A 22,899-nucleotide genomic window follows, 5' to 3' on the forward strand; every position below is an offset into this window, starting at 1 on the left:
CAAGTCAGGGGACATGCACCCCTCTCCTAGGTCTGCCAGCTGCAGCGGCCATAGGCAGGTGCTTCTCACCTGGCCCCAAGCTACTATGGTTAAAGAGGACTGGGGTTGTCCTCTCTCCCTGGCAGGCTGCATACTGAACCCCTCATCCCCAGCCCCACCCCAAAGCAGTGATTTGAAAGGAAAAAAAAACACCTTATTTGAGTGAAGGACCCGAGCAATGCCAGGTAAATCGTCTCATTGTTTATATTAAAGTAGTTCCTGCCTCGTTGTCTTAATGCTCCAGGATGCATGCAGTGCAGAATGGGTGAGAGTTGTGTTCAAATTTTCCAAGTAGTTTTATAACTTTTGAGATGTGTTTTTGCTTATTTTTCTTGTTAAAGGCAAACTCCACTCAGCAGTTCTCCTACTGAGCCATTTTAAAGTCTTTGGTCATTTCTCTTTCACACACACCACCCCCTGCTGAATAGTCAGAATTCTCCAACTGTTATTTCAGCCCATTCATGCGATGAACTGAGAGATGCTGCTTTGGGTTGGGTGTATAGGAGGAGAAAGCTGGCAGCAGGTGAGATCCACTTACACACATAACAGGAATTGAGCAATGTCTCACAATGGGTTTTTCCATCATGAAAGCTCCAGTACAAGCATTTCTTTCCTCCCCCTGCCCTTCCCCATACAGAGCAGGGAAACAAGGTTTATAAGAGTGACTCTCTCCTTTTCCAGATGACCAAACCCATTTCAGGAATCTGATTTCTTTTGTAACTCTCCCCCAAGTTTCACCTCACTTAAAAACTACCAAACAGAATCAGACATAAATATGTAAGAGTATCACACCTGCACTATTACTGAAAAATTGCTGATTTTCTCATTGTTACCATGTAACTGTAAAACAGATTGGAATATAAATATTATACTTACATTTCGGTGCATAATATATAGAACAATATAAACAAGTCATTCTATGAAAGGTTAGTGTGTACTGACTTCACTAGTGTTTTCATGCAGCCTGTTGTAAAACTAGGCAGATATCTAAAGGAGTCGATGTACCTCTGGAAGTCCTCAGTGTATCCCCTGGTTGAAAACCAGAGCATAGGGTGCACAGAGGAAACCTGTCACAAGTCCATAGGTGCACTTTTTGAAAGATCCGGTAAGCAGGAGTCTCTAAAAAAGTGTGTGTGGGGGGGGGAGAGCAGCACCTTCAGAAGGGGAAGAAAGCCTGAGCCTGGAGACAAAGGATAAGGAAATCCTCCTTTAACAGGAGGGATGATGGCAACCCCTTGAATGGGAGAAAGAGGCATCCTGTGCTGCAGATGATCAGATGAAGAATGAATGCTACATTGGAGGTTCTCTCTGGCAACTTTGGGGACTCTTCCTCCCTGAGCGACCTGCAGTGCTAGCCAATTGTGAAGAGCTTTGACTCAGCTGCTGCCTGGTAGTTCTGAGGGAGCAGCAAGCAAGAGAGGATGGAATCCATGCACATTTCTGCAGGGGACCACAAGCCTGCCATTGGCTAGATGAAGGAACCCATGGGAAGGGATGGGGCTTGTGGCTCCAGGAAGGGGCACTCCTGTCCTAACCAAGGAAGCAGAGCAGGGTGCTAGCTTTGGTTGTGTTTGATTGTGTCTGAGTTGTTTTAGACTACGCTTATTTAGTTATCACCAGTTTTCAATCCTTAACTACCTTCCACACATGGACAGGCTTTTTATTCAGATCAGCCCTCCAGTGCACTACCCACCCTGGGTATGGCCAGACAGAAAGGGGCAGACAACAGGTATTGGGCATCACTCACATGATCATTAGAACACTGGCCTGGATTTCTCTCAAGAAGCGCGAACACTGCTCCAGAGTAAGGGCATCTTGATTGTGCTGCAAGTGCAAAGACACCAGACATCAGTAAATTCAGGTGAGGAGAGAGGGGAAGCACTCACTGGTTGGCAGAGAATCTGACATTTGACACTAAGCCCTACTGGCTATGCTGGGGCTTGAGGGGCTCACCCCCATGGTGGCAGAAGGTTTGCAGCACAGGTCTACACTGCAATCAGAGAGGTGACTGCAGAGCACAGCTAGACATACGCACACTAGTTTGCATAGATAAAAATGCAGTGAAGACATGGTGACAGACACCAGAACGGGCTCTACAAGCCTGCTTGGAACCAGGAATGTACTTGCGCCATAGCACAGGCCAGGGTCTGTGCCAAGGTCTCTACCCCTGTTTTTCACTGTGCTAGCTAGATGAAAGCTAGCCCAGATAGCTCTATCCAAGCTGCAGGCACACCTCTGTCTGCAGTGTATGTCATCCCTCATGCGTGAAATTCCCTTGTGGTCTTGTTAGGGCAACAAGGTGCCTGGATCTCTGAAACAAGGCACCACTTTCTAGCCAGTAGGGTTTGAAACCAAGTGCAGTAATATGCTCAGGAATGAGAGTTGCCTCAAAGTGATTCAGAGAGAGAGCGCACGACTAGTTACCCCTACACACCACGTAGTAGTAGTTAGTAAAGAAAGCCATAGGTTCATAGTGTAGAGCAGATCTGCCTCACCGAACGGCAGGACAGTCCTGCAAGTGTAGGATATCTGATTACCCCAACTCCTGCCCCCTTCCAAGACAACTCCACAGAAGGGAAGCCAAGCTAGAAAGCTGCCTCTAAGCACTCTCCCATTCCCCAGGAACTTAAGGTGGGGGAGGAAAGAACTTGTTCAGGATGATCTGAAAGAGTCTAATTTGCTCTGCTTAGGAAATCTCATCAATTGCACTGGGGGTTCAAAGCTGAAAAGTAAATTCAACTGATTCGGTTAGGTCCATGCTACCACAGAAAATTGACCTAAAATACTCAACTCCAGCTACATGAATAACAGCTGGAGTCGGCGCAAGTTAGGTCAAGTTACCACAGAATCTCTCTCCCATCAATTTACCTTACTCTTATCATTGGGGAGTAGAGTACCAGGGTCAACTGCAGAGTGATCTGTGGTTGATTTGGCAGGTCTTCACTAGACTCACTACATCGACCACTGGTACATCAATCTCAGGCCTTGTCTACATTAAAAAGAAGATCACCACTGCCGTGATCAATCTGAGTTTGATTTAGCAAGTCAAGTTAAACTGAACTTAAAGGGTGCCTCTGCTGGCGCCCAGTACTACTCCTTTTGTGAGGAGTAAAGGAAGCAGAGAGGAGCGTTTGCTCCCAATGGCCTCTCACTGTGGGAACACTGCGAAACTCAGCTTAAGGTAAGCTGACTCCAGCTATGTATTCTATGTAGCTGGAGTTGCACACTTTAAGCAGAGCTGCCAGGTCTAATGTAGGCCTGGCCTCAGAGCCTCTATCCTGGCTGTAGAGGAGATGTTGTCTTCGGGCACATCTACATTATAGGGACAGATTGACCTAACCCAGGTATGTCAAACAGGTGCCTGGAGGGCCGCATGCGGCCCGATCAAAGTTTTTTGCGGTCTGCCACTACATTTTATAAAAGAATAAAGTGCTGCCCGCTGGGAGCACATGGCTGACTACAGATCACAGCCATCCGGCTGCTCTGCGCACGGCACCACAGCAACTGCTCACAGCCTGCTGGGTTGCTCTGTGCTCCAGTGACTGCTCATGGCCAGCCGGGCTGTTGTGCACAGGCAGCAAGCGCCTGCTCACAGCTAGCCTCTGTGCTCATGCCGCCCCAGCGCCTGAGGAAAAAATGTGTGGTGGCAACAGAGATGGAGGCTCAGGGACCCAGGCATTAGGTTGGGGAGAGGAGGGGCTGGGAGTGCCTGGCTCTGGGGGAAGTCATTGGACCACAGCCCTTTAGCTCTTCCCCTTCAGTGTTAATTGCATGGTGTCACATACTGTTTCTCAAATAATATGATACTTTTTTTCCACCGAATGGAATGGAATCAAGAGTACTGTAATATATATATATATATATATATATATATATATATATATATACACACACACACACACACACACCCTGAGTTTTAAGTACCTAACTGTACTGTGTTAATATTTGTCATGTGATTTCTTTGGAATGTAGGCATTGCCAAATCAGCCAATGGGAACCTCTAGTCTAGTCCATTATTGTAGCTACAAAAGTGGCCAATACAAGATGTGTCATAGGATGGGGTGGGTGTGTGCTCACATATGTCCACAAAAAACTACAATGGGCAGTTATCTCCGGATAGGGAGTGTTTCTTCTTCACTCCCATCAGTCTGTGGCTGACTTATGACCTGAAACATGAGCAGGTTTTAATCTGTTTTTTATCCTACCTATGGTATTTTAGATGTTTTCATGATCAATAAGCCTTCATCCTTTTAAAAATCTTACCAGCTTTTGACCTCACTGCTATTTAATGGCAGTGAGCTCCACAGATGAATTAGGTAAAAAAAGTTTCCTTTTATCAATTTTTTGTCATGTTTTGGCTGTTTGCTCATCAATTTCCACTTTGCACACCTGATATCTATCTTATATTTTACCTATCCTTATTTCATTTTCTGCTCTATAGACTTAACTTGGGATGGGTTTCCAATTTTTGAAGGATATCCATTTGGCTCAAATTACATCTGCTTTAAAGATAAAAAAGGAAAAGAAAATTATCTAGTTTTATATCTAAGAAATACCAGCTAGTCAAGGGTAACTGGGGTATACCAATATTGCTAATAAATATGCACTTGTACATCAGTCAGCCAAAAGGCAATTAACTTGTTAGTCTTGCATGGATTATCTGTGTAAGAATATTACATGTACCTTTGAAAGTGCAAAGTTTAAGAAATCTTAAGGATAGCATAAAGGCCAGCTTTGCAAGCCACTGGATTCATTTTGGTAATCCTTCTGGGAACAAACAGACACTTAGAGCAAGCAGGGGACGCGGGTATGGATGCAGAATAAGGCAGCCAACAGATAGGTCATATTTAAATTCCAGGGCAAAAAAAGAATCAGCATGTACCTGGTTTACACTGTGTTTCTTTAAAGAAAATTCAAAGGCTATTGTTTGCCAGGCTGAAGTAATTATTCTGAAATACAAGTCTCCCCTTATTGTTTTGGTCTATACTTGTTTTTATTTCAACAAAACAAGTTATGTACCATATACAAAATAATTAAAGTACCTTAAATTTATATTTAAAAATTATAAAAATTATTATATATGAGCAAATAATTTTACATGTGAAATTATTGTATTACAGGCAGTCCCCGGGTTACGTATAAGATAGGGACTATAGGTTTGTCTTTAAGTTGAATTTGTATGTAAGTCGGAACTGGCTCCAGATTCAGCTGCTGCCACTGAAACTGACCAGGGGCTGACTACAGGAAGCAGGAGGCAGAGTTGCTCTGCCCCCAGCTTCCTGGAATCAGCCTGATCAGTTTCAACAGCTGCTGAATCTGGAGCCTGGGACAGAACAGCTGGGGCGCTGCCCGGTAGGTTCCCACGGGACCAACCTGGCAGCACCCTGGCTGCTCTACCCAAGGCGTCCCGCAACAAAAGCCTGGTCTGCTGGGGGGGGGGAGGGGGCGCACTAACTGCGCCCCTCCCCCCCCAGCAGACTAGGGAGACCCGAGCAAAGCCGCACAGGCGGAGGGACCCCGCCGCCCGTGTGGCTTTGCTCCTGTCTCCCTGGTCTGCTGGGGGGGTCCAGCGGCTTTGCTGGACCCCCCCCCAGCAGACCAGGGAGACTGGGAGAAGCTTTTCTCGCCCCGGAGGACACGGGTGGCGACCCGCCGCCCATGAGCTCCGGGGCGAGAAAAGCCCCGTTCGTAAGTGCGGATCCAACGCAAGTCGGATCCGCGTAAGTCGGGGACTGCCTGTATATTCAAATAAAACCTGAAAAATATTATACAATATACCTAAAACATAATCTACAATAATAAATAATTACGACTTTCCAATAGAAGTACATTGGTGGCCCTGAAAGCTATCAGTTTTCGTTGGTGTGGCCCTCAGAAGGCTTCGAGTTGACATGCCTGATCTAAGCTCTGAAATTTGAGTTAAGTAAGTAGCGTAACTCAAGTCAACGTAGCTTAAATCCACTTACTGCAGGGTCCACTCCATACTGGGTCAACAGAAAAATTCTCCCATCGACTCCCCTTACTCATCTCATGCTGGTGGAGTACCAGAGTTGATGGGAGAGTAATCAGCAGTCCATTTAGCTAGTCTGAAGGATCCCCCCTGCACCTGGTGGATCGATCACTACAGTATCGACCCATCCCATAGTGAAGACAAGCTCAGAGTGTACAACAGTCTCCCAGAGGAATCCCTGTCACTTACATAACTTAAAATTGGAGGGAAAACACTGAACAAGTCTGACAGGAAGTGGGGGGAAATGGAACCCAGATGTGATGTAATTGAAGATCTTTTCCCTTTCAGCGAAGAGCCCTGTCAAGACAGGGGCAGAGGAGAATGTCAGCACTCACCGTAAGGACTCTTAAGTCTCTGTTATACACCATGCCTGGGAAGAAAGGAGAGAAAGTTATTTACACCTCACAGGGTGGGGAGTCGCATTGGGTTCCAGTTCCCCTTCTGCTTTAGGTTACCCCAGGATTCAGAGGCCAATTGCTGTTTCGTGGGACCAGAGCAAATGGGGGCCCATTGTCCCCTTCTGCCTGCAGCCCCTCACCTCCACCCCAGAGTCCCTGCCTGGGAATAGGATCAGGGTAGGGCACCCATTTTTCCAGCACCCCCAATTGGCTGGGGCCCCTGAGCAGAGGCCCCATTGGACAAGTGGCTAATCTGTCACTGCCAGGATCATATCCAGGGAGATGGGAAGGAATGATAGATTTGGCGTTTCTTCTTTTTATTCAAGCATTAAACGGCCTGACGGGAAAGGTGAGCTTGGACTTCAGCTGTTGGGAGCAGGAAGCTCCACACTCCAAATTTAGTTCCTCATTCAGACATCAGGGTTTCAGGCCTAAGCCAGGGCGCAGAGGGCACTCCCCATGCCTTTCAGCCCAATGTCTGCATGGCTTTGTAGCCAGCTTGCCATCACTTCCTCCAGTAGCTGAGGCACCTCACCTCCCATCACCTCAGTTGCTCCTCGCTGCAGTAAGATCCTCCCACTCTCCTCTGTCAGGTGGCTGTTGGCTTGCAATAGCCTAGGGAAGACACAGCATGTGCTGCTGAAAAACTAGGGGATGGAAGGCATCAACAGAGAGGGTGACAGAGGGAAGAGATGGAAGGGAAAAGATCTTACAAGGACAAGTGACAGTAGTTCAACTCTTGCATATTGGCCAACATATTCCAGCCCCAGAGGAGACAGGGAGATGGCAATGGAATACAAGCTCCTGCTGATTCTGAGGAAAGGGGAAGGTACAAAGGGGTCAGCAGCACCTCATGATTCCTGCCACCATTAATTCTGTCCAGGAGAACACCCATCTACTGCAAGAGTTCTGCAAGGGCAGAGATGGCACCATCTCCCACAGAGACCAAACCTGAGGGGGCAGACACACACCTCTGCAGTGCTTCTTGGGGGCTGCGTACTTTAGGGGGCTGGGGCTTGTTCTCTTCCAGGCTCAGGAGACTTTCAATCACCTTCCTCTTAGAGTCCAGCCACAAGTCGCTTTCCTAGAAACCAGAGATGCCAGCAACACATGTGACTATGTTTCTAAAGAGCCTTTCACCCTCCAGGATCTCAAAGTACGTTACCAACTACATGCAGTTAATCAGAACAGCAGCCACGGAGAGTGGAGTGGGGTGAACATCAGCACTACACTGCAATAGAGGTGGTGATCAGAGAAGGACACCACTGCTCTTACAAGCAAAATGCTACATGTTCTTTAATATCTCACCTCTGACCTGGATGGCCCATTTCTAGAGGGAAGAGGGGAGTTCAGCTTCCTTTGCCTATCTAATCCTGGGCCTCTGTCCTGACCCTGCCAACAAGAGAGCTAATTAGTGGTGATCATCATTTGTGTGGGTGGATGACTATCCAACTAGGAACTGGAATGAGATCCACCAAATCCTTTCACATGGGTCTCCAAAAGAACCAGAGAGGAATGGCCTTGAGGTGACATTGTCAAAGGGCCTCACACTGACTTTCATCTGTACAACATTGTGCTTTTTATAGACAGGTGAGAGATTTTACCCCAAAAGAGTATAGGTGGTGAGTTGTATGGGCTTATGGTGCTGGGGCTCCACCAATCTCAGGGCCCATGGAGTTCAGCACCACCAATGTCAGGCCAGGTCTCTCCCCTGGCTTTGCTTGCTGGCCCCTGCACACCTCCCCTGAGCATCCCTGGCAGCTGCCTGACCTGAAAGGCCTGACCTGCGCCCTTCCCGCAGCAAACTGCTCTGCTTGGAGTGTTCTCCCTTGCTGGCTGTTGCTGCTGCCAGAGTCTCGCTATAGGGAACATCCTCAGCCACAGGCAGACTGCTGTGCCTGCTGAGAGAAGAGGCACCCCAAGGCAACTCCGAGTGGAGTTCTTCCTACATGGGGTTTGGGTGAGTATGTGTGGTGCTGGGAATGGAGGGAGGAGAGGAAAGGAGGAGGGGGGGAAAAGAGAGGAGAAAGGAGTGGATAGGGGTCCTCCAGCTCCTTCCATACCCCAAGCCATTTATCTAGCCCCTAGAGCTTGTACCCCTGCACCCCAACCTTCTGCCTCAGCCCTGAGCTCCTCCCCACCCAAACCCCACACCCTAAAACTTGCACCCCAATTCTCTGTTCCAGCCCTGAGCCCCTCTCAAACCCCTCACCTTGACCTTTCATCTTGTACTTCTGCACCCCAACACTCTGCCTCAGCCCTGAGCCCTCCCACGCCCCAAACCTCTCATCCTCAGCCCCAACCCAGAGCCACAGTCCTCACTCCCCCACACCATTACAAAGCAGATTTGTCTGTGTGGATGGGACTTGGACCTGCTTTGGGCATAACCAAAAATTACACAAACCTGCCCTCTCTGCTTCAGAGACCATTTTGCCTGGTCTCATGTTTTTGTCATGAGTCGTATGAGAATTATTGTTTTCCTTCAAGCCCCAGCTCCTGGAGTCAAGTGGCTATGTGATGATTTCTGCCTTCACTCTTAAAGAAAAAGTAAGTTTCTAGCCCTTGTGGCTGTGGAGGAAGCTGTGAAATGTGACCCCGGTGCAGTTTACAGGCTCAAAAAGCAAAAGGCAAATAAGAACATCAAGTCTATTATTTTATATCATTTCATGATTCTAAAGCCAATCTCTCTGGTGGCGAGCCTGACTCGTGATTTTTGAACATTTGGGGTTGGCAGTACTGAATCTATGATCAGATTGGAACCACTGAACTGTCTTCACATCCCTCCACCAATTCCCTGAGTCAGCCAGCCCTGGGATGATGTTTGTCCAGTGCCTAGCCCAACAGGCCCTATTTCTGGTTGGCCCTTGGGAACATGACTACAAATAACAATCCAGGGCATTGTTTCTTCTCCAGGAACTCCTGAAGCCCTAGGTGACTCCAGACTTTTACTGTTGTTTATTTAGATCTGTTCCGACCAGCACTGTGCCTGGGGAAGAGAAGGAAATGAATCCCTTACGTTCTCCACCTCTTGTTGCTTTTCCCTCTGCAATGGGAAGTGAAGGGATGGCAACTGAGAAACATGCCCCTAGTGGCAGTAGAAGGAATGAGCCTCTGGTGTGGGGTGAGCATCTTTACCTGTTGTCTCTCTCTTCTGTGTCTGCCAAAGGGAAAAATCTAACCTGAGGAGCTGGAAAGAAGCCACAAGATTCCACCAGGATCAGCTTATCCACCATCTCAGGGAAAATGCAGGAGAACTGGAAAGAGAAATATTGTGAGAGGGAGGCAGAGAGAAGGGTCACATTCTTAGCTGGCCCAGAACATGCATAAGACTCTTAAGTGTCCTCATCTTAGGCACAAATCTGTTTCTCTCCCATGCCAGCTGTCCCCCTAATTCCCTGAGCTTATAGGAACCATCACCCTCCTGGCTATGTCAGGCCTCTGAATAAAGTCTGCTGTACTCACCATTCCTGCAACACTCCCACCTGTGAGAGAGAGAGGAGGGTACTTGGTTTATACACAGCAAACACAATATAGGGGCAGTGCCCTTCCCCAGAGTAACAGCTCCTAGAAGGGTGCCAGGGAGTACTGGAGAGGGGCCTGGAAGCGCTCACTAGGCATGTTTGACAAGGAGGCAACAACCTCATCTGAAGTTTGAATCCCAAGCCGTGGGTCAGTGAGTCTCCCAGCTGGGGGCGCTGGGGGAAATAGGGCAGGAATACTGGCTGTTTCCTTCAGACACCACCCTCAGTCTGCCTCAGGGGAACTGCCAGTGCTTTGGGACCATGGAGATATGGTTGCGGAGGGGACAGATCAGATCTGAGGTGTCAAACCCACTGGAGAAGGAACGTTTTTACTGACAGGCCAAGGGCTAAGTTCAGGGGCCTTGATCCCCTCCCCACCGATGGCAGCCAACCACAGAATATAGACTGTATGTAATAACAATGAGGATATCATGAACAGGGGCGGATATAGGGCAGGGTGAGCGGGGCGGCCGCCCCAGGCCCTGCGCTTCAAAAAGCCCCGTGCATGCGCCGTGGCACCACCGCGCATGCGCATGGCGTTACTGCGCATGTGCCGTGGCAAAGGGGGGGCCCTGCGGAATTATCCTGTCCGGGGCCCTGCAAAATGGTCATCTGCCCCTGATTAGAAAGTCCACTTTTGTTACATTCAGCATCACCCAAGTCACTGTTAGGCCTCTAGGCTTCCTCCATGTCCTCCCCTTTCTTATTCTCCTGCACTTCACACATCTCCTTCTTTCTCCAGGGCAAAAGAGAGGAGTAGGGTGAAGAGGGAGCCATTCCTTTCCTGCAGCATGGCTCAGCTCCCCCATAGATTTCATACCCACTCCTATTACCACCCCATCTGACAAAGTGATGAGCAACCAAACAATTACTGAAATGTAAAGTCTCATCCTTAGGACTAAAGGCCTCAATGAGATCAAGAAGAGGGTTTGAGGTGGTCACACCTCACATAGCCGTTGTTTCAGGCTCTATTCCAACTGTGGGATGCAGCTCTGCATTAGCTGAAACCACTCTGGGCTGGTTTCCGGGTACTCAAGAGGCCTCAACATTTATTTCTTTTTCAATGAGTGCAGCTTGCATGTAATTTGCATGGCATGTGGGCCACATAATTACTGCAAGTGGGTGGGGTGCCTGGTACTCAGAGAGAGAGAGAGAGAGAGAGAGTACAGCAGTCAGTTCTCTCCCAAAAGAAAGTGATGCAAGTTAATCATTCGCCAGCGCTTGCCATTGGGACAAGAGTCACTTACCCAAACTATGACCCATTAGAGTAAATCGACTCCACTTCAAAGCTACAAAGCAATAGATACAAACAGGTGACACTGGATTCAGTACAGCAGCAGCAATGTGCTGCCACTCACTCCTTCCCCCCACAGATACCTAAGAAGCCTTCACTGAAGTTTTGCTTCCTGGTCAGGCAATACAATGGATTAGTAGGCCAGGCTTACAGAGACCAACCACCTGCCTCAGCTTCTCAGCACCAGGTACTGGGCAGCTGTTCCCATTCGGGGCAAGTCCTCGGGACCATCAGTCAGACAAAGGAGCCTGGCTGCACACTGCACTAACGAGAGGACGAGTGTTGCTAGTGTTGCTAGGGAACAGGGCAGACAGAGTCCGGGTCCTGGGGAAGGGTTGTTGTTATTCTTAGTGCAAGTCTGTGGCACAATTCAGCATGTCAGGTTCCCGAGTCACACAATGCCTAACAGCCCCTTCCCCTTTGTGGAAATCAGACTGGGAGTTACAGCCCCAGTCAGCCTGCTCCTGCGATGGTGCCCTGGCATCTCCAAGACAGGGTTTGCACTGCAGCCCTTGAAAGGAAGAGGTGCATTGAACTCTCCTTAGTCCCTGGGGAGACAGACTGGCACTGAGCAGCAGAAGCCTCTTTCCAGTTCCACTACCAGGCAGGAAATCACACCCGGATGTGTTGAGGAGCTGCAGAGCCCTGTCACACCTGCTTTAGTTCATGGCTGACCCTGGTGTAAAACACAAAAACTGTCTCTGCACCAGGGAAAGGTTGGACAGGAAGAATGTCAAGACTTTAACAGGCCTGAGGGCTGGTTGGCAGGAGGGGGTGAATCTGGCAGCACAGAAATCCATTGGACACATTGGCAGGGCAGTAACTGCTGCTGCTCTTACAGCGTTTTATTTCTATCGCATGGTTTCATGTGTCTTGCCCTGGAAAAAGTGTCAGAAACTGGGTTCTTCATCCAGGCTATGGTTGCAGGGCACTGCTCTGGAGGACTGGTGTAAAGAAGAGACCCTCAGTGTTCATGGTACCTGAGGGGTCTGGCTCCTGCCGTGATTGAAGCTCGGTTCCTCACTGGGGTCCCATGCTGCCTGGAGCCCAGGTAAGCAGCATTATCCTCCCTCTGCACCTACAGCGTTTTCTGAATGAAATGCTTTTTGAGGGACCCTGGGGTTCAGTCTGGCTAAAGCCAAAGTCAAGGAGGAGTCTGGCTTAGGAGCTATCCAGAGGATGGATCTTGGTGAGCAGGGTTGGATTAAGAAAGAGGCTTTAGAGGCTGTAGCCCAGGGCCCCATGCTAAGGGGAGTGGGGTAGAGTCCCACAAACAGCTCTCTGGGCCACCAACAGTCCATATCATTTTGTGAGGCCTCCTTAGCCTGGGGCCCTGAATTGCAGGCACTAAACCAGGGGTGGGGGGGAACCTAAGACCCAGGGGCCTGATGCAGCTCCTGGGTTGCCTGGATCTGGCTGCCAAGGCTTAGGGCCTCCCCCAGTATTGGGGAGCCCTTGCTGGCACTCCACGCCCCCCCTCCCCCCCACACCCGTGGCCCCCGACTGATTTTTCTGTGGGTCAGGGGCCTCCAATCCAAAAGGAGTTCCCCACCCCTTCACTAAACCCGAAGTGTGTTATCCAGTCCTGCCCGGCTGCGGGGAGAGGAGAGGATGTGGCTCCATACACTTGTGCCCTCTGCAGGGCTGGAGCCAAATAGCCCCAAGTACCAAGGGAAGCTTCATCCCCACCCTGCCCTCACTTGCAGGTTCTGCCCCCACAGCTCTCAATGGCCAGGATCTGCAGGGGTGGAGCCTGCAGGCCACCACAGAGCAGTATGGGTCGCACTGAGCTACCTGCTTTCCCCCACACCAAAGGGGAGCAGCCCCAGGTAAGGGCCCTGCACCCCAAGCCGCTACCCTAGCTGACCCGCCACATCCTAACTCCCTTCCAGACCCTGCACCCCAACCCCTTGCTTAGAGTCCCCAACTCCCTCCTAGACCCCACCCCCAACCCTGTGCCCCAGCCCTGAGCCTGCTCCAGCACCCTAACTCACACCCAAATCCTGCACCCCCCCACACTTCCTGTCATGAGCCCGCTCCCACACTCCAAACCCTTTGGCCACAGCCTGGAGCTCCTTCTTACACCCTAAGTGTCTCATTCCCAGCTCCACCCTAGAGCCTGCACCCCCAGTCAGAACCCTTATGCTCTCTTGCCACAACTCGCAGCCTCTGTACTCTGAACCCCTCATTTTTGGTCCCACCCCAGAGCCTAGCAGGGCCCCACAAAATCTAGTAGTTCCAGACCCCCAGAAGAGAGATTCCAGAAGGGAGATAAGGCAAGAGGAAGGCCAGAGGTAAGTGGTTGCAGCCTGGAGGGGGTGAGAGGAGTCTTGTCTGGCTGTGGTCAGTGGTCTCATTAACAAAAGAGCCAGGGACACAAAGCTTCCTGCCCTGCTAGTCCTCCCAGTCTGCTCACCTGCCGTCACCCTGCAGACCTCACTCACGTAGTCCAGGAAGTGGTATGGAAAGCCTGCAGGCCGGTGGGATGACAGGCCATGGCCCCCAAAATCCATTGCCATGTAGCAGTAATCTGAAAGAGGGGCAACGCAGACAGTAAGTCTCAGAGGAACCTCCTTCCCAGCAGCGAACTAAAGGCTCTCGCATAACAGATCTGCCCACCTTTAGGGAGCAATGGGATGAGTCTGTTGAAGGTGTTGGCATTGTCCAGCCAGCCATGCAAGCAGAGCACAGGACGGCCTTGCGGGGATCCCCAGGCTTTGGCTGCAATGTGGCCCCAAGGAACTGAGAACTTCAGCTCCGAGACCATGCCTGAAATACAACATACATCAGCAAGCCACACCCCTAGCATGCTGCAGCCTCATTGCTTAGTGTGAGTGATGTGAGAGTCATCACACAGCACTCCGAACTAGGGATGTAAAATCCCCTTTAATTAGTTAACTGGTTAAACATTACATTTAACCGGTTAACTGATTAAAATGGGGACAAGTGGAGGGGGCAGTAGTCCCCACTGGTTAACCAGAACCAGTAAGCATCAGCCATTAAGGATGGTGCTTACTGGTTAACCTTTCACATCCAAATGGGCAGAGGGAGGGACACTTGTGCTAACTGTTAGTCACCCAACAAACTCCAGCCTGTTTGCCACTCCATTCCCTACCCCACTTGCTCCCAGCATCTTGCTTGTCCTTGTCCCCCCCAGTGCATGTTTGCCTTGCACTCTCACCTCCCTCCTCCTCCTCCCACATCTCAGCTGCCCCAGTTTCACCAGGTTTCCAATGTGAGGTGATCCGAACCCAGGAACTTTTGCCCTTTAATCACAGAGGTAATGTGCTGGGATATTTGGGGTTTCTTTCTGGTGAGTTCTAACCCCTGGAGGCATTTCCTTTGGTATTCCCCCTCACGTCACCAGAGGCTGCCTCCTCTGGCAGCTAGCACCATCAGCCAGACTACACCCTCCAGGGCAACATGCCAGTGATGCTCCTTAACTGCCAGGAAGGGGAGGGTTTTGTGATTGAGCAACAGAAGGAATTCAGCTCTCCCTCCTGGCTCCATTGCACCTGCTAACCCAGCTGCCCACATGCATAGAGTGGGAATCAAACGTGGATTTCAGCAGCAGGTTCCCTCAGTTAGCAACCCAGAAACCTACCTGCCACTGGCAAGGAAGACCATTTCAGCAGCGAGGACATCTCGTTTTGTCTGTCTCCTGGCACCTTAAAAGAAAAAGGGGACAGTGAGCAAGGGAGGCAGATCCTGACCTTTCTCCATCAGAACTGTAATTGCTCTGTTACCTGATGCCAAATTGCCGGAGTCTGTTCCCCCTCCTTCATAAACCTGACACTCCTCTCACACAGTGCTTATTAGCATCTCCAGGGAAACAGCTCAGGTTTCATCAGCTACCAGGGCCTATTCTACCATAGATCCCCACCCCAGAGCAAAATCCTCCCTTCCACGGTGCACAATTTAGGTGCTTGGCACACCTCTATAGCTTGCCATGCCCACAAAGCCTCCTTTAATTGAATTCAACCCGCTGCTTCTGTGGAATAGCAGGAAAGGCTGAACGAAGAAATCCCACAGCTAGAATAACAAGGTGCAGGGCCTGTAAGGATTGAGGGATATTGGCAGAGACAAGACTAGGAGTAGCCACTGTCAGAGATAGGCTATGGGACCAGATGGTCTGTCTCATCATTGTTATCTCCAGTTTCTTATATTAATTTCAGAAGCTCCATTACCTCCACTCTCAGGATCTCCCTACTGCATTGCTGCCACCTCATTCTGGCTCTATGCCTCTTCCCAGTCCATGCATTCTGCTCTGTCCACCCATTCAGGAATGTACCAGTGCACAGGCTGCTCTTGCATGAGGTGTCCAGGACAGTCAGACTTTGCTTACACAGAAGTTACACTGGCATAGCCTCACTGGTCGGGGGGAGGGGTGGGCCAACAGCACCCTCAGTATAGACACGGAAAAAGGCTTCTGTCAAAGGAGCTAATGCCATGAGAGGGGGGAGGGGATGATCCCGCACTGATGGAAAAGCTCCTTCTGTCAGTGTGGGATTCATCTGCACTAGCAGGCCATGCCGTCAACATTACATTGGCATAATCTCCAGTGTAGCCATGTCTGCAGTCTGAGAGGTCAGAGAGTAGTTCAGCCCCACCTAACAGGAAACAAAATATGATCTAATATTCTTGCAAGGAAGGGGAAAGCTTACTGGTATAGGAATACCATTACCTGTACCAGCAAAGCGGTCCTAGTGGGGGAGTAACTATACTGGCAAAGTTATGCTTTGTATCCATAATAAAATCCCCACCCTCACCCCCTGAGAAAAGCAAGCTATACTGGGAAAGGCTCAGCCATTGCCAGCCTTTGATATGGGAACCAGAGCCGGCACTGTGCTGATGGGGAGCACATTTGAATAGACCCAGCCAGCTTCTATTGAACAGGTTTGAATAGAGCTGTTGCCAGCCAGCTGAGCAGGAGGGGAAAGAAACACGGCACTCAGCTCACACAGGGGGAGGACGAGAAGCATTCACTCACTCGTCCCAGGTAAATCCTCTGGTCTGGTGGGAGTAGCAGCAGGGGTGGGTGCCCAGGGGGTTCCCCCTTATCCCTGGGACAGAGGGCCCCCTGTAGAAGCCATGTGGGGAGTAGAGGGGGCGAGCTGTGCTAGAAGAGGCTTTGGGGTGGGTGACTGAGGTTGGTGGGGGTGAGAGTTGAAGGAGTGCGAGTGAGTGCAGCTTCTCTGTGTTCTGGCTGGCTGGGGTTTGTAGCAGCCCTGCTATCTGGGTGTGTGTTAGTGTGGAGCAGGGCAGAGTCCACCCTCCCTTTTCTTCCCCTTCCCCCTAAGAGCCATTGGTCTAGGAAAGGGCTTTCTCCGGGCTCTGCTGGCAGGACTGGTGCACTCTCTCACATTTAGTGCTGCAAAGAGAGCACCAGGCTAACCCAGGGCACTGTTGGAGCCTGCCTGTGTTTCCATCCCATCCCTTCTCTGCAGAGCGGTGACACATGGGGAGACACTGTGCTGAGTCACATTACCCTCCCCACCACCCCCACAGTTTTCTGCCAGGGTCTGTCTGCCCAGCTCTCTCCTCCTCCAGCTCCTGCTTGCTGGAGGCAGCCTGGGGCCAGGACAGGAGGAATAAAAGTAGCGTGTGCACCAAATAGCTGAGACCAGAGTAGTAGGGAGGAGGGAAGGCTGCTGCTTCAGCTGTGCAGGGAGAGGTTAGGTAAGGGAGGAAGGAACAGTTGCTTTCCTATTGGGGAACTGGGACAAGGGGGAGGGCTGGGCTATGGGCTGTGGAGGGGGGGTCCCCATCAGCAGCTGAAGGTCCTGTCCTCTCTGCTCCCCTGCAGCAGAAGCTTCACTCACTTTTGGGAGGAGGGGCTCTGCTGCTGCTTCCCCAATGTGCAGCAGGTGGGTGGGTGCAGAGGGGATAAATGTTACTGAGATCAGCTATCCCATGGGAATGGGGTCTGCCTGGCTAGCTGAAACACATACCTTTCATTCAATTCTTGATCACCTATTTACAACCTCAGATTATGGTTCTGTTTTCACTACAAGTTGTACTTAACAGGAGGCTGAAATTACTCAGGGCAGAGAGCCTTGTCAAAGTTGTGGTTGGGCTCAGTGCTGTTTTGCATCAAGATTAAGAATAAGGACATTTTATTTGCTTACATCTTAACCTGCAAACCTTTTTCATGCGCTGGAAGTCACTGAGGTTCCTAGTCTGAGGATCTGAAAACAATGTGTGATTGTTGTAACTTGCACTTTCAATCAAACCCTTAAACTCAGAGGGTGTATCTACACAGCACCCTAAAATATGAAATAAGATATGCAATTTGCACTATGCAAATTATGTATATTATTTCAATTGTATTTCAAAATAGCTTATTTCAAAATTTGGTGTGTCTACACAGCACCAAATTTCAAAATAACATGCTATTTCAAGTCATCCCTTAACCTTCGAGGAACAAGGGCTACAGGGATGCCAAAATAGCGTGTCCGTTATTTCAAAATATTTTTTGAAATAACGGGCACATTTAAAAGACCCGGGGTAGCTCCAGTATCCTAGAATAGCCCCGCAGACATACCTAGAAGGAACTCCATGGGAATATAGAATCTGCCCCATCTCCCCACCCCCTCTGCAATGCTTCACCCTTGCTGCTCTGGCTTATAAATAAGCTTGATAGCATGCACTTTTTATCTTTTATAACTTTGTGTAATATATACATTTTTTGTCTTTTTATAATTTTCATAGTTGTAGGAAATTATGGGGGGAGGACAGAATTTTTTAACAACAGTAGAAGTTGAGATTCAAAGAGTTCAAGCTTTAAAGCTGTTAAAATACAAATAGAGTGACAAGGTAGGTAAGGGAATACCTTCTTTGATTTTGGACCCGCTTTGATTGTTGAAAGATTAGCTCTTTTGAGCTCCACAGACCTGGAGAAGAGCTCTCTCGAGTTCCAAAGAGTTGTCTCTTTCACCAATCATATTTGGTCCAATTAAAGATATTACTTCACTCACCTTGCTACTCTCATCCCAGTACCAGCATGACTACAACAAAACAGCAATACAAACTCAATGTCAATTTCATATATCAAAATATACAAAATAAATAGCCTAAAACCAGATATGATTTATTGATTTAACTTTTCATTCACTTGTCCATTTATAACAAGTCCAGTTTAGAAGTTTATAGCACTGAATTTTAATTCTAACAAATTCTCAAGCAGCATTTTTCTTGTTTTCCCTAACCGTAAATAATTTATTACTGATGGAAATATTTCTGGATTTGTGCATACTGTGAAATCAAGAGCTACTTTCTAAGTTATTTGTACAATAAGAAAGGTAAAAAATAAAACTAGAGATTTCAGGTGCCTAAGTATCCTCTGGAATCATGGTTCAAGTTACCGCTCTCCACCCCCACCAAAATCTGAAATGGCACCACTGGTGAGTCAAGATGCAGCCCCCATCCGACAGCATGGAGTTCACCTTGAGCTGCAGGCCAACCAGCAGGCACAAGGAACAAGCTACAGGTAGGGAGCTGCCAGGGTTTCTGCAAAGCAGCTCAAACTGTGGAGGAAGAACCCCACTGAAGGGTGAGTGACCCACTCAGGTTTTTCACCCACTGTTTCATTTCACAATCTGATGCCATTCAAAAATAGCAACCTGCCTTCTGTGCCTCATATCTTAGGTTAAATATTTAATCTAAAATAATCCATTCCCCATGTAGCTCTTAAAGGATGGTCTTGGCCAAGAAGCACTGATAATATCAATTCCCTTTGCAAGGGGCAGAAACAATAGCAGGCCCTGCACCCAGGGAAGAAAGGACTGAGCAGCTTCCTTCATGTGTCTCAATGACGTGCCTGGTCCCTTAATCTCCTGAGACTCCAATTCCACACCCTGTTTGTGGAAAATGCTTGTGACGGGCAAGACTTAGAGCCACAGATACCATCTACATGTTTTATTAGTCTTTAAGGTGCTGCCAGACTATTCATTGTTTAAGCTTTTCCAGTTACAGACTAACTCAGCTATCCCTCTGAAGCAATGTCAAAGTTTGCAGTAGCAGAGACACGCAGTACTCCCTTCTGAATCTTAGCATCTTGGTGAACAACAATTTGGATGTGTTGTTATTTGTTAGTTTAGTGTTTAGTTTATTTGACACCTAGCTATAATATTTTATGACTTACATAGTTTATTATTTTAATAACACTGAATCAAGTTGTGCGTCAACTTTTTCAGCAAATTTATGAAAACTTTTGAGATTACCGCTTTATTTCTGAAATTTTCGCTAATGCTACTACAGAGCTACTCGACTTTGAAGCTCCAAGGGTCACAATGATACTCAGAGCGCATGCCGAGGGCCACAACTTGAATATATTTGCATATATATGCAACCACACTTAACTAGCTTCTTTCACACTGACAGGCATGAATACAAAGATTAAGGCAAGACTATACTATACAACACACAGGCCCCGTTTAAATCAGTTCTGCTGATATTAATAAAATGCAATATTTACCCGATTTCCACCCATATGACAGCACTTTTAATTAGCAATGACAGTTCAGGAACTTAACTACTACAACTCTTATCAACAGAAGACCACTATATTGACTATTATTTTGTTTTGGCTTTACAACAGTCCAGGGATTTGAAAACTAAAACACATATCAACCCAAACTGCACCATAAACCCAAATCGCATCATGGGCCACAAACAAACAGGCCACGTGTTGAGTAGCCCTGCGCTACTACATACTTAAACTCAAGGGGTGCCAAAATACAAGTTCGCTCATGACACCATTTTTCCTAAGACTGACTGTTGGCTTAGCTTTGCTGGCCTAACTGCATCTACCTGAGGGACTTCTCCCAACCCAGCTATGCCAGATCACAAGCTCTTTCCACCCTGTCTGCCATAGCTGTGCCTGGTTTAAAACTGGTAGAGTAAGACACTTTGGGTGAATCTACACTGTACCCTAAACTTGAAATAAGATACGCAATTTGCGCTATGCAACTTGCACATCTTATTTCAATTTTATTTCAAAATAGCTTATTTTGAAATTTGGCATATCTACACAGCACCAGATTTTGAAATAAAGTGCTACTTTGAGCCATTCCTTATCCCTCATGCAACGAGGTTTACTGAGAGGGTGAAATAGCATTGAAAAAGATTTCAAAATAACGGGCAGTTTGTGTAGTTGCAGGGTAGCTATTTTGGGTTACCTCTGGTATCCCGAAATAGCCTTGCAGTGTAGACGTACCCTTGAGGCCGGAACTTCTGCTGGTATAAAGCAAACATGCCAGTTTACCCCCACTTCAGACATAAGCATTACATTTCAAGAAGGCAGGCAGCTTGAGACAAGGGATACGTAGCCTCCCAGCACTCATGCATTGGTCTGATTCCAGCCCCTGCTTAGATGTGTCCTTGGCCAGGGCTGTACTAGAAACTTTTGTCAGTAGAGCAATGTCAGATAGGAATTGGATTTTTTTTGGCAATATTTTGGTACCACCCAAAGCCCTGGTGTAGAATAGGGATGTAAAATCCCATTTAATCAGTTAACCATTTAAATGGGATGTTTAACTGGTTAACTGCTTAAACAGGAGCAGCCAGGGCCAAAGTGTTACTGCAGATAGCAGGCACTGTCAGGCTAGAACTTCCTCTTACCCACGGCAGCTGGTAAGGGTGATGCTTACACTAGGGATGTGAATGGTTAACTGGTATCAGAGGGGTAGCCATGTTAGTCTGGATCTGCAAAAGCCACAAGGAGTACTGTAGCACCTTATAGACTAACAGATGTACAGGCAGTCCCCGGGTTACGTACAAGATACGGACTGTAGGTTTGTTCTTAAGTTGAATTTGTATGTAAGTCGGAACTGGTACATATTGTAGGGGAAACTCTAGCCAAACATTTCTCCAGAGCTCAGTTTTATTCTCCCACACCTCACTTCCCTCAGTCTTTTATTCTCAAGCTGAGGTGTCTGCTGAGAAAAGCCGCTCCGCGTCTCCCTGGTCTGCTGGGGGGGAGGGGGGGCGCTAGCTTCGCGTCTCCCTGGTCTGCTGGGGGGAAGCAGCTAGTGCGGGGTTGCCTCACCCCGTTTGTAAGTAGGGATCCAATGTAAGTCGGATCCGTGTAACCTGGGGACTGCCTGTATTGGAGCATAAGCTTTCGTGGGCAAAGACCCACTTCGTCAGATGCATGGCATCTGACATGCGTTTGATGAAGTGGGTCTTTGCCCAGGAAATCTTATGCTCCAAAACATGTTAAGTCTATAAGGGTACGTCTAGACTACAGGCTTTTGTCGACAAAACTTCTGTCGACAGATACTGTCGACAAAGCTTCTGTCGACAAAGAGCATCTAGACTACATTCAGTTCTGTCGACAAAGCAAGCTGCTTTGTCGACATGGCAGTGTAGACGCTAAGGACAGTTTAGATGCAATAATGCCTTCTTTCGACAAAAGGCATTATTCCTTGTAAAATGAGGGTTACCAACGTCGACAAAACTGTTGAGTTTTGTCAACGTTATGTCGACAGAACTCAGAGGTAGTGTAGACGCAGGTTTAGTTTTGTCGACAAAAGTCCAGTTTTGTCAACAAAACCCTGTAGTCTAGACACACCCTAAGGTGCTACAGGACTCCTTATCCCTAGTGTAGAATCAGTTATACTGGCAAAGAGTGATTTTACCAGGATAGCCAGTTTCATTAGTGCCACCAGAGTACACTCCAGACAAGAGTACTCTTTTGTCAGTATAAGCCAGGCCTGTGCAAGGAGGATGTGTTGGCATGGTGACTATAGTAGTAGCAAACCTTTTCTAATGCAGGTCAGGCCAAAGTCTTTCCACAATTTGCTTCAGGAAAGCTATCTGGTAGCTGGTCTGATTTCCAGCAGGATGGGTCCAAATAACACAGCCTCGGCATAGTGCCCATCCTGCTTTTGCAGCCTGAACAAAGAGGCCCAAAACTGAGAGCCCCAGGGAGAATGAACTCACCCCTTCACTGTGGTCCTTCTGGAGCTGGGCTGAGGCACAATCAATGGGCAACTCTGCTGCTACCCTCCCGGCGCCAGCTGGCAGGTACCCGGGAAACTGCAAACCAACCTTTTCACTCTGGAACCGCCGCCAGCACTAGCCTCACGCAGTGAGTCCCTAGGAGAGAGTTTTAAAATGAAGCTGCGTCAGCACCACACCAAAGGGAAAGGAGACCAGCAGGCAGGAGGTTACCTGTGTGCAGCAGCTGCTCCCCTACCTCCAGGAGCCCACACGGCTGCACCTAAGCCCCTAACAACTGCACAGACTGAGTCAGCTCAATGCAGAGCAGGAGGGGAGGACTTAGGCAGTCACTTCCTAGTAGCTGCAGCCGGAACCGCAGAGAAGATCCTCCCCCTGTGGATGCAACGCTTAAAGGGACCCAGTGCTGCCTCTTCTCCCGCGCTGCACCCAGGGCTGGCGGCGCCCTTTATTTAAAGGGCAGGAGCGCCGGTAACATTTCTTTAGCCCCTTCCAGGCTGAAGGGAGCCCCCTTCTCAGTGCCCGGCGCAGAAAGGGAGCGAGTGTTTCTACCAGAGATGCCGGGCAGCCAGTGCGGGGCTGGAATATCGCAGGGGCTGTTGGCCAGCGTGCTGCTAACGCCAGGCAGCAGTGTGAGCCAGGGAGTGTCAGCCTCGGGGCAGACAGTCATCAGCC

At 48.8% G+C, this 22,899-nt stretch overlaps 1 protein-coding gene across 9 annotated transcripts in view; it reads right to left on the reverse strand.

Annotated features, from left to right (window-relative positions):
• Window positions 1-22,620, reverse strand: part of SERHL2 (serine hydrolase like 2) — a 47,689-nt gene extending 25,069 nt beyond the window's left edge. Inside the window, exons 1-14 of one of the 9 annotated variants that reach the window (XM_075935455.2) lie at window positions 22,438-22,620; window positions 22,207-22,362; window positions 18,240-18,269; window positions 14,867-14,930; window positions 13,882-14,031; window positions 13,679-13,792; window positions 11,216-11,257; window positions 9,910-9,929; window positions 9,627-9,701; window positions 7,756-7,839; window positions 7,419-7,531; window positions 6,983-7,062; window positions 6,385-6,419; window positions 1,787-1,863 (exon numbers count right to left, since the gene is read on the reverse strand). In XM_075935455.2, coding sequence (XP_075791570.2) covers window positions 1,787-1,863; window positions 6,385-6,419; window positions 6,983-7,062; window positions 7,419-7,531; window positions 7,756-7,839; window positions 9,627-9,701; window positions 9,910-9,929; window positions 11,216-11,257; window positions 13,679-13,792; window positions 13,882-14,031; window positions 14,867-14,906 — 830 coding nt within the window. In that variant the 5' untranslated portion in view covers window positions 14,907-14,930; window positions 18,240-18,269; window positions 22,207-22,362; window positions 22,438-22,620. The other 8 variants (XM_075935452.2, XM_075935456.2, XM_075935483.2 and 5 more) reach the window with 8 other exon arrangements.
• Window positions 22,621-22,899: the final 279 nt, after the last annotated feature.

This window comes from Pelodiscus sinensis, chromosome 1 (assembly GCF_052426305.1).
Source record: "Pelodiscus sinensis isolate ZL-2025 chromosome 1, ASM5242630v1, whole genome shotgun sequence".
Taxonomy (NCBI): domain Eukaryota; kingdom Metazoa; phylum Chordata; order Testudines; family Trionychidae; genus Pelodiscus; species Pelodiscus sinensis.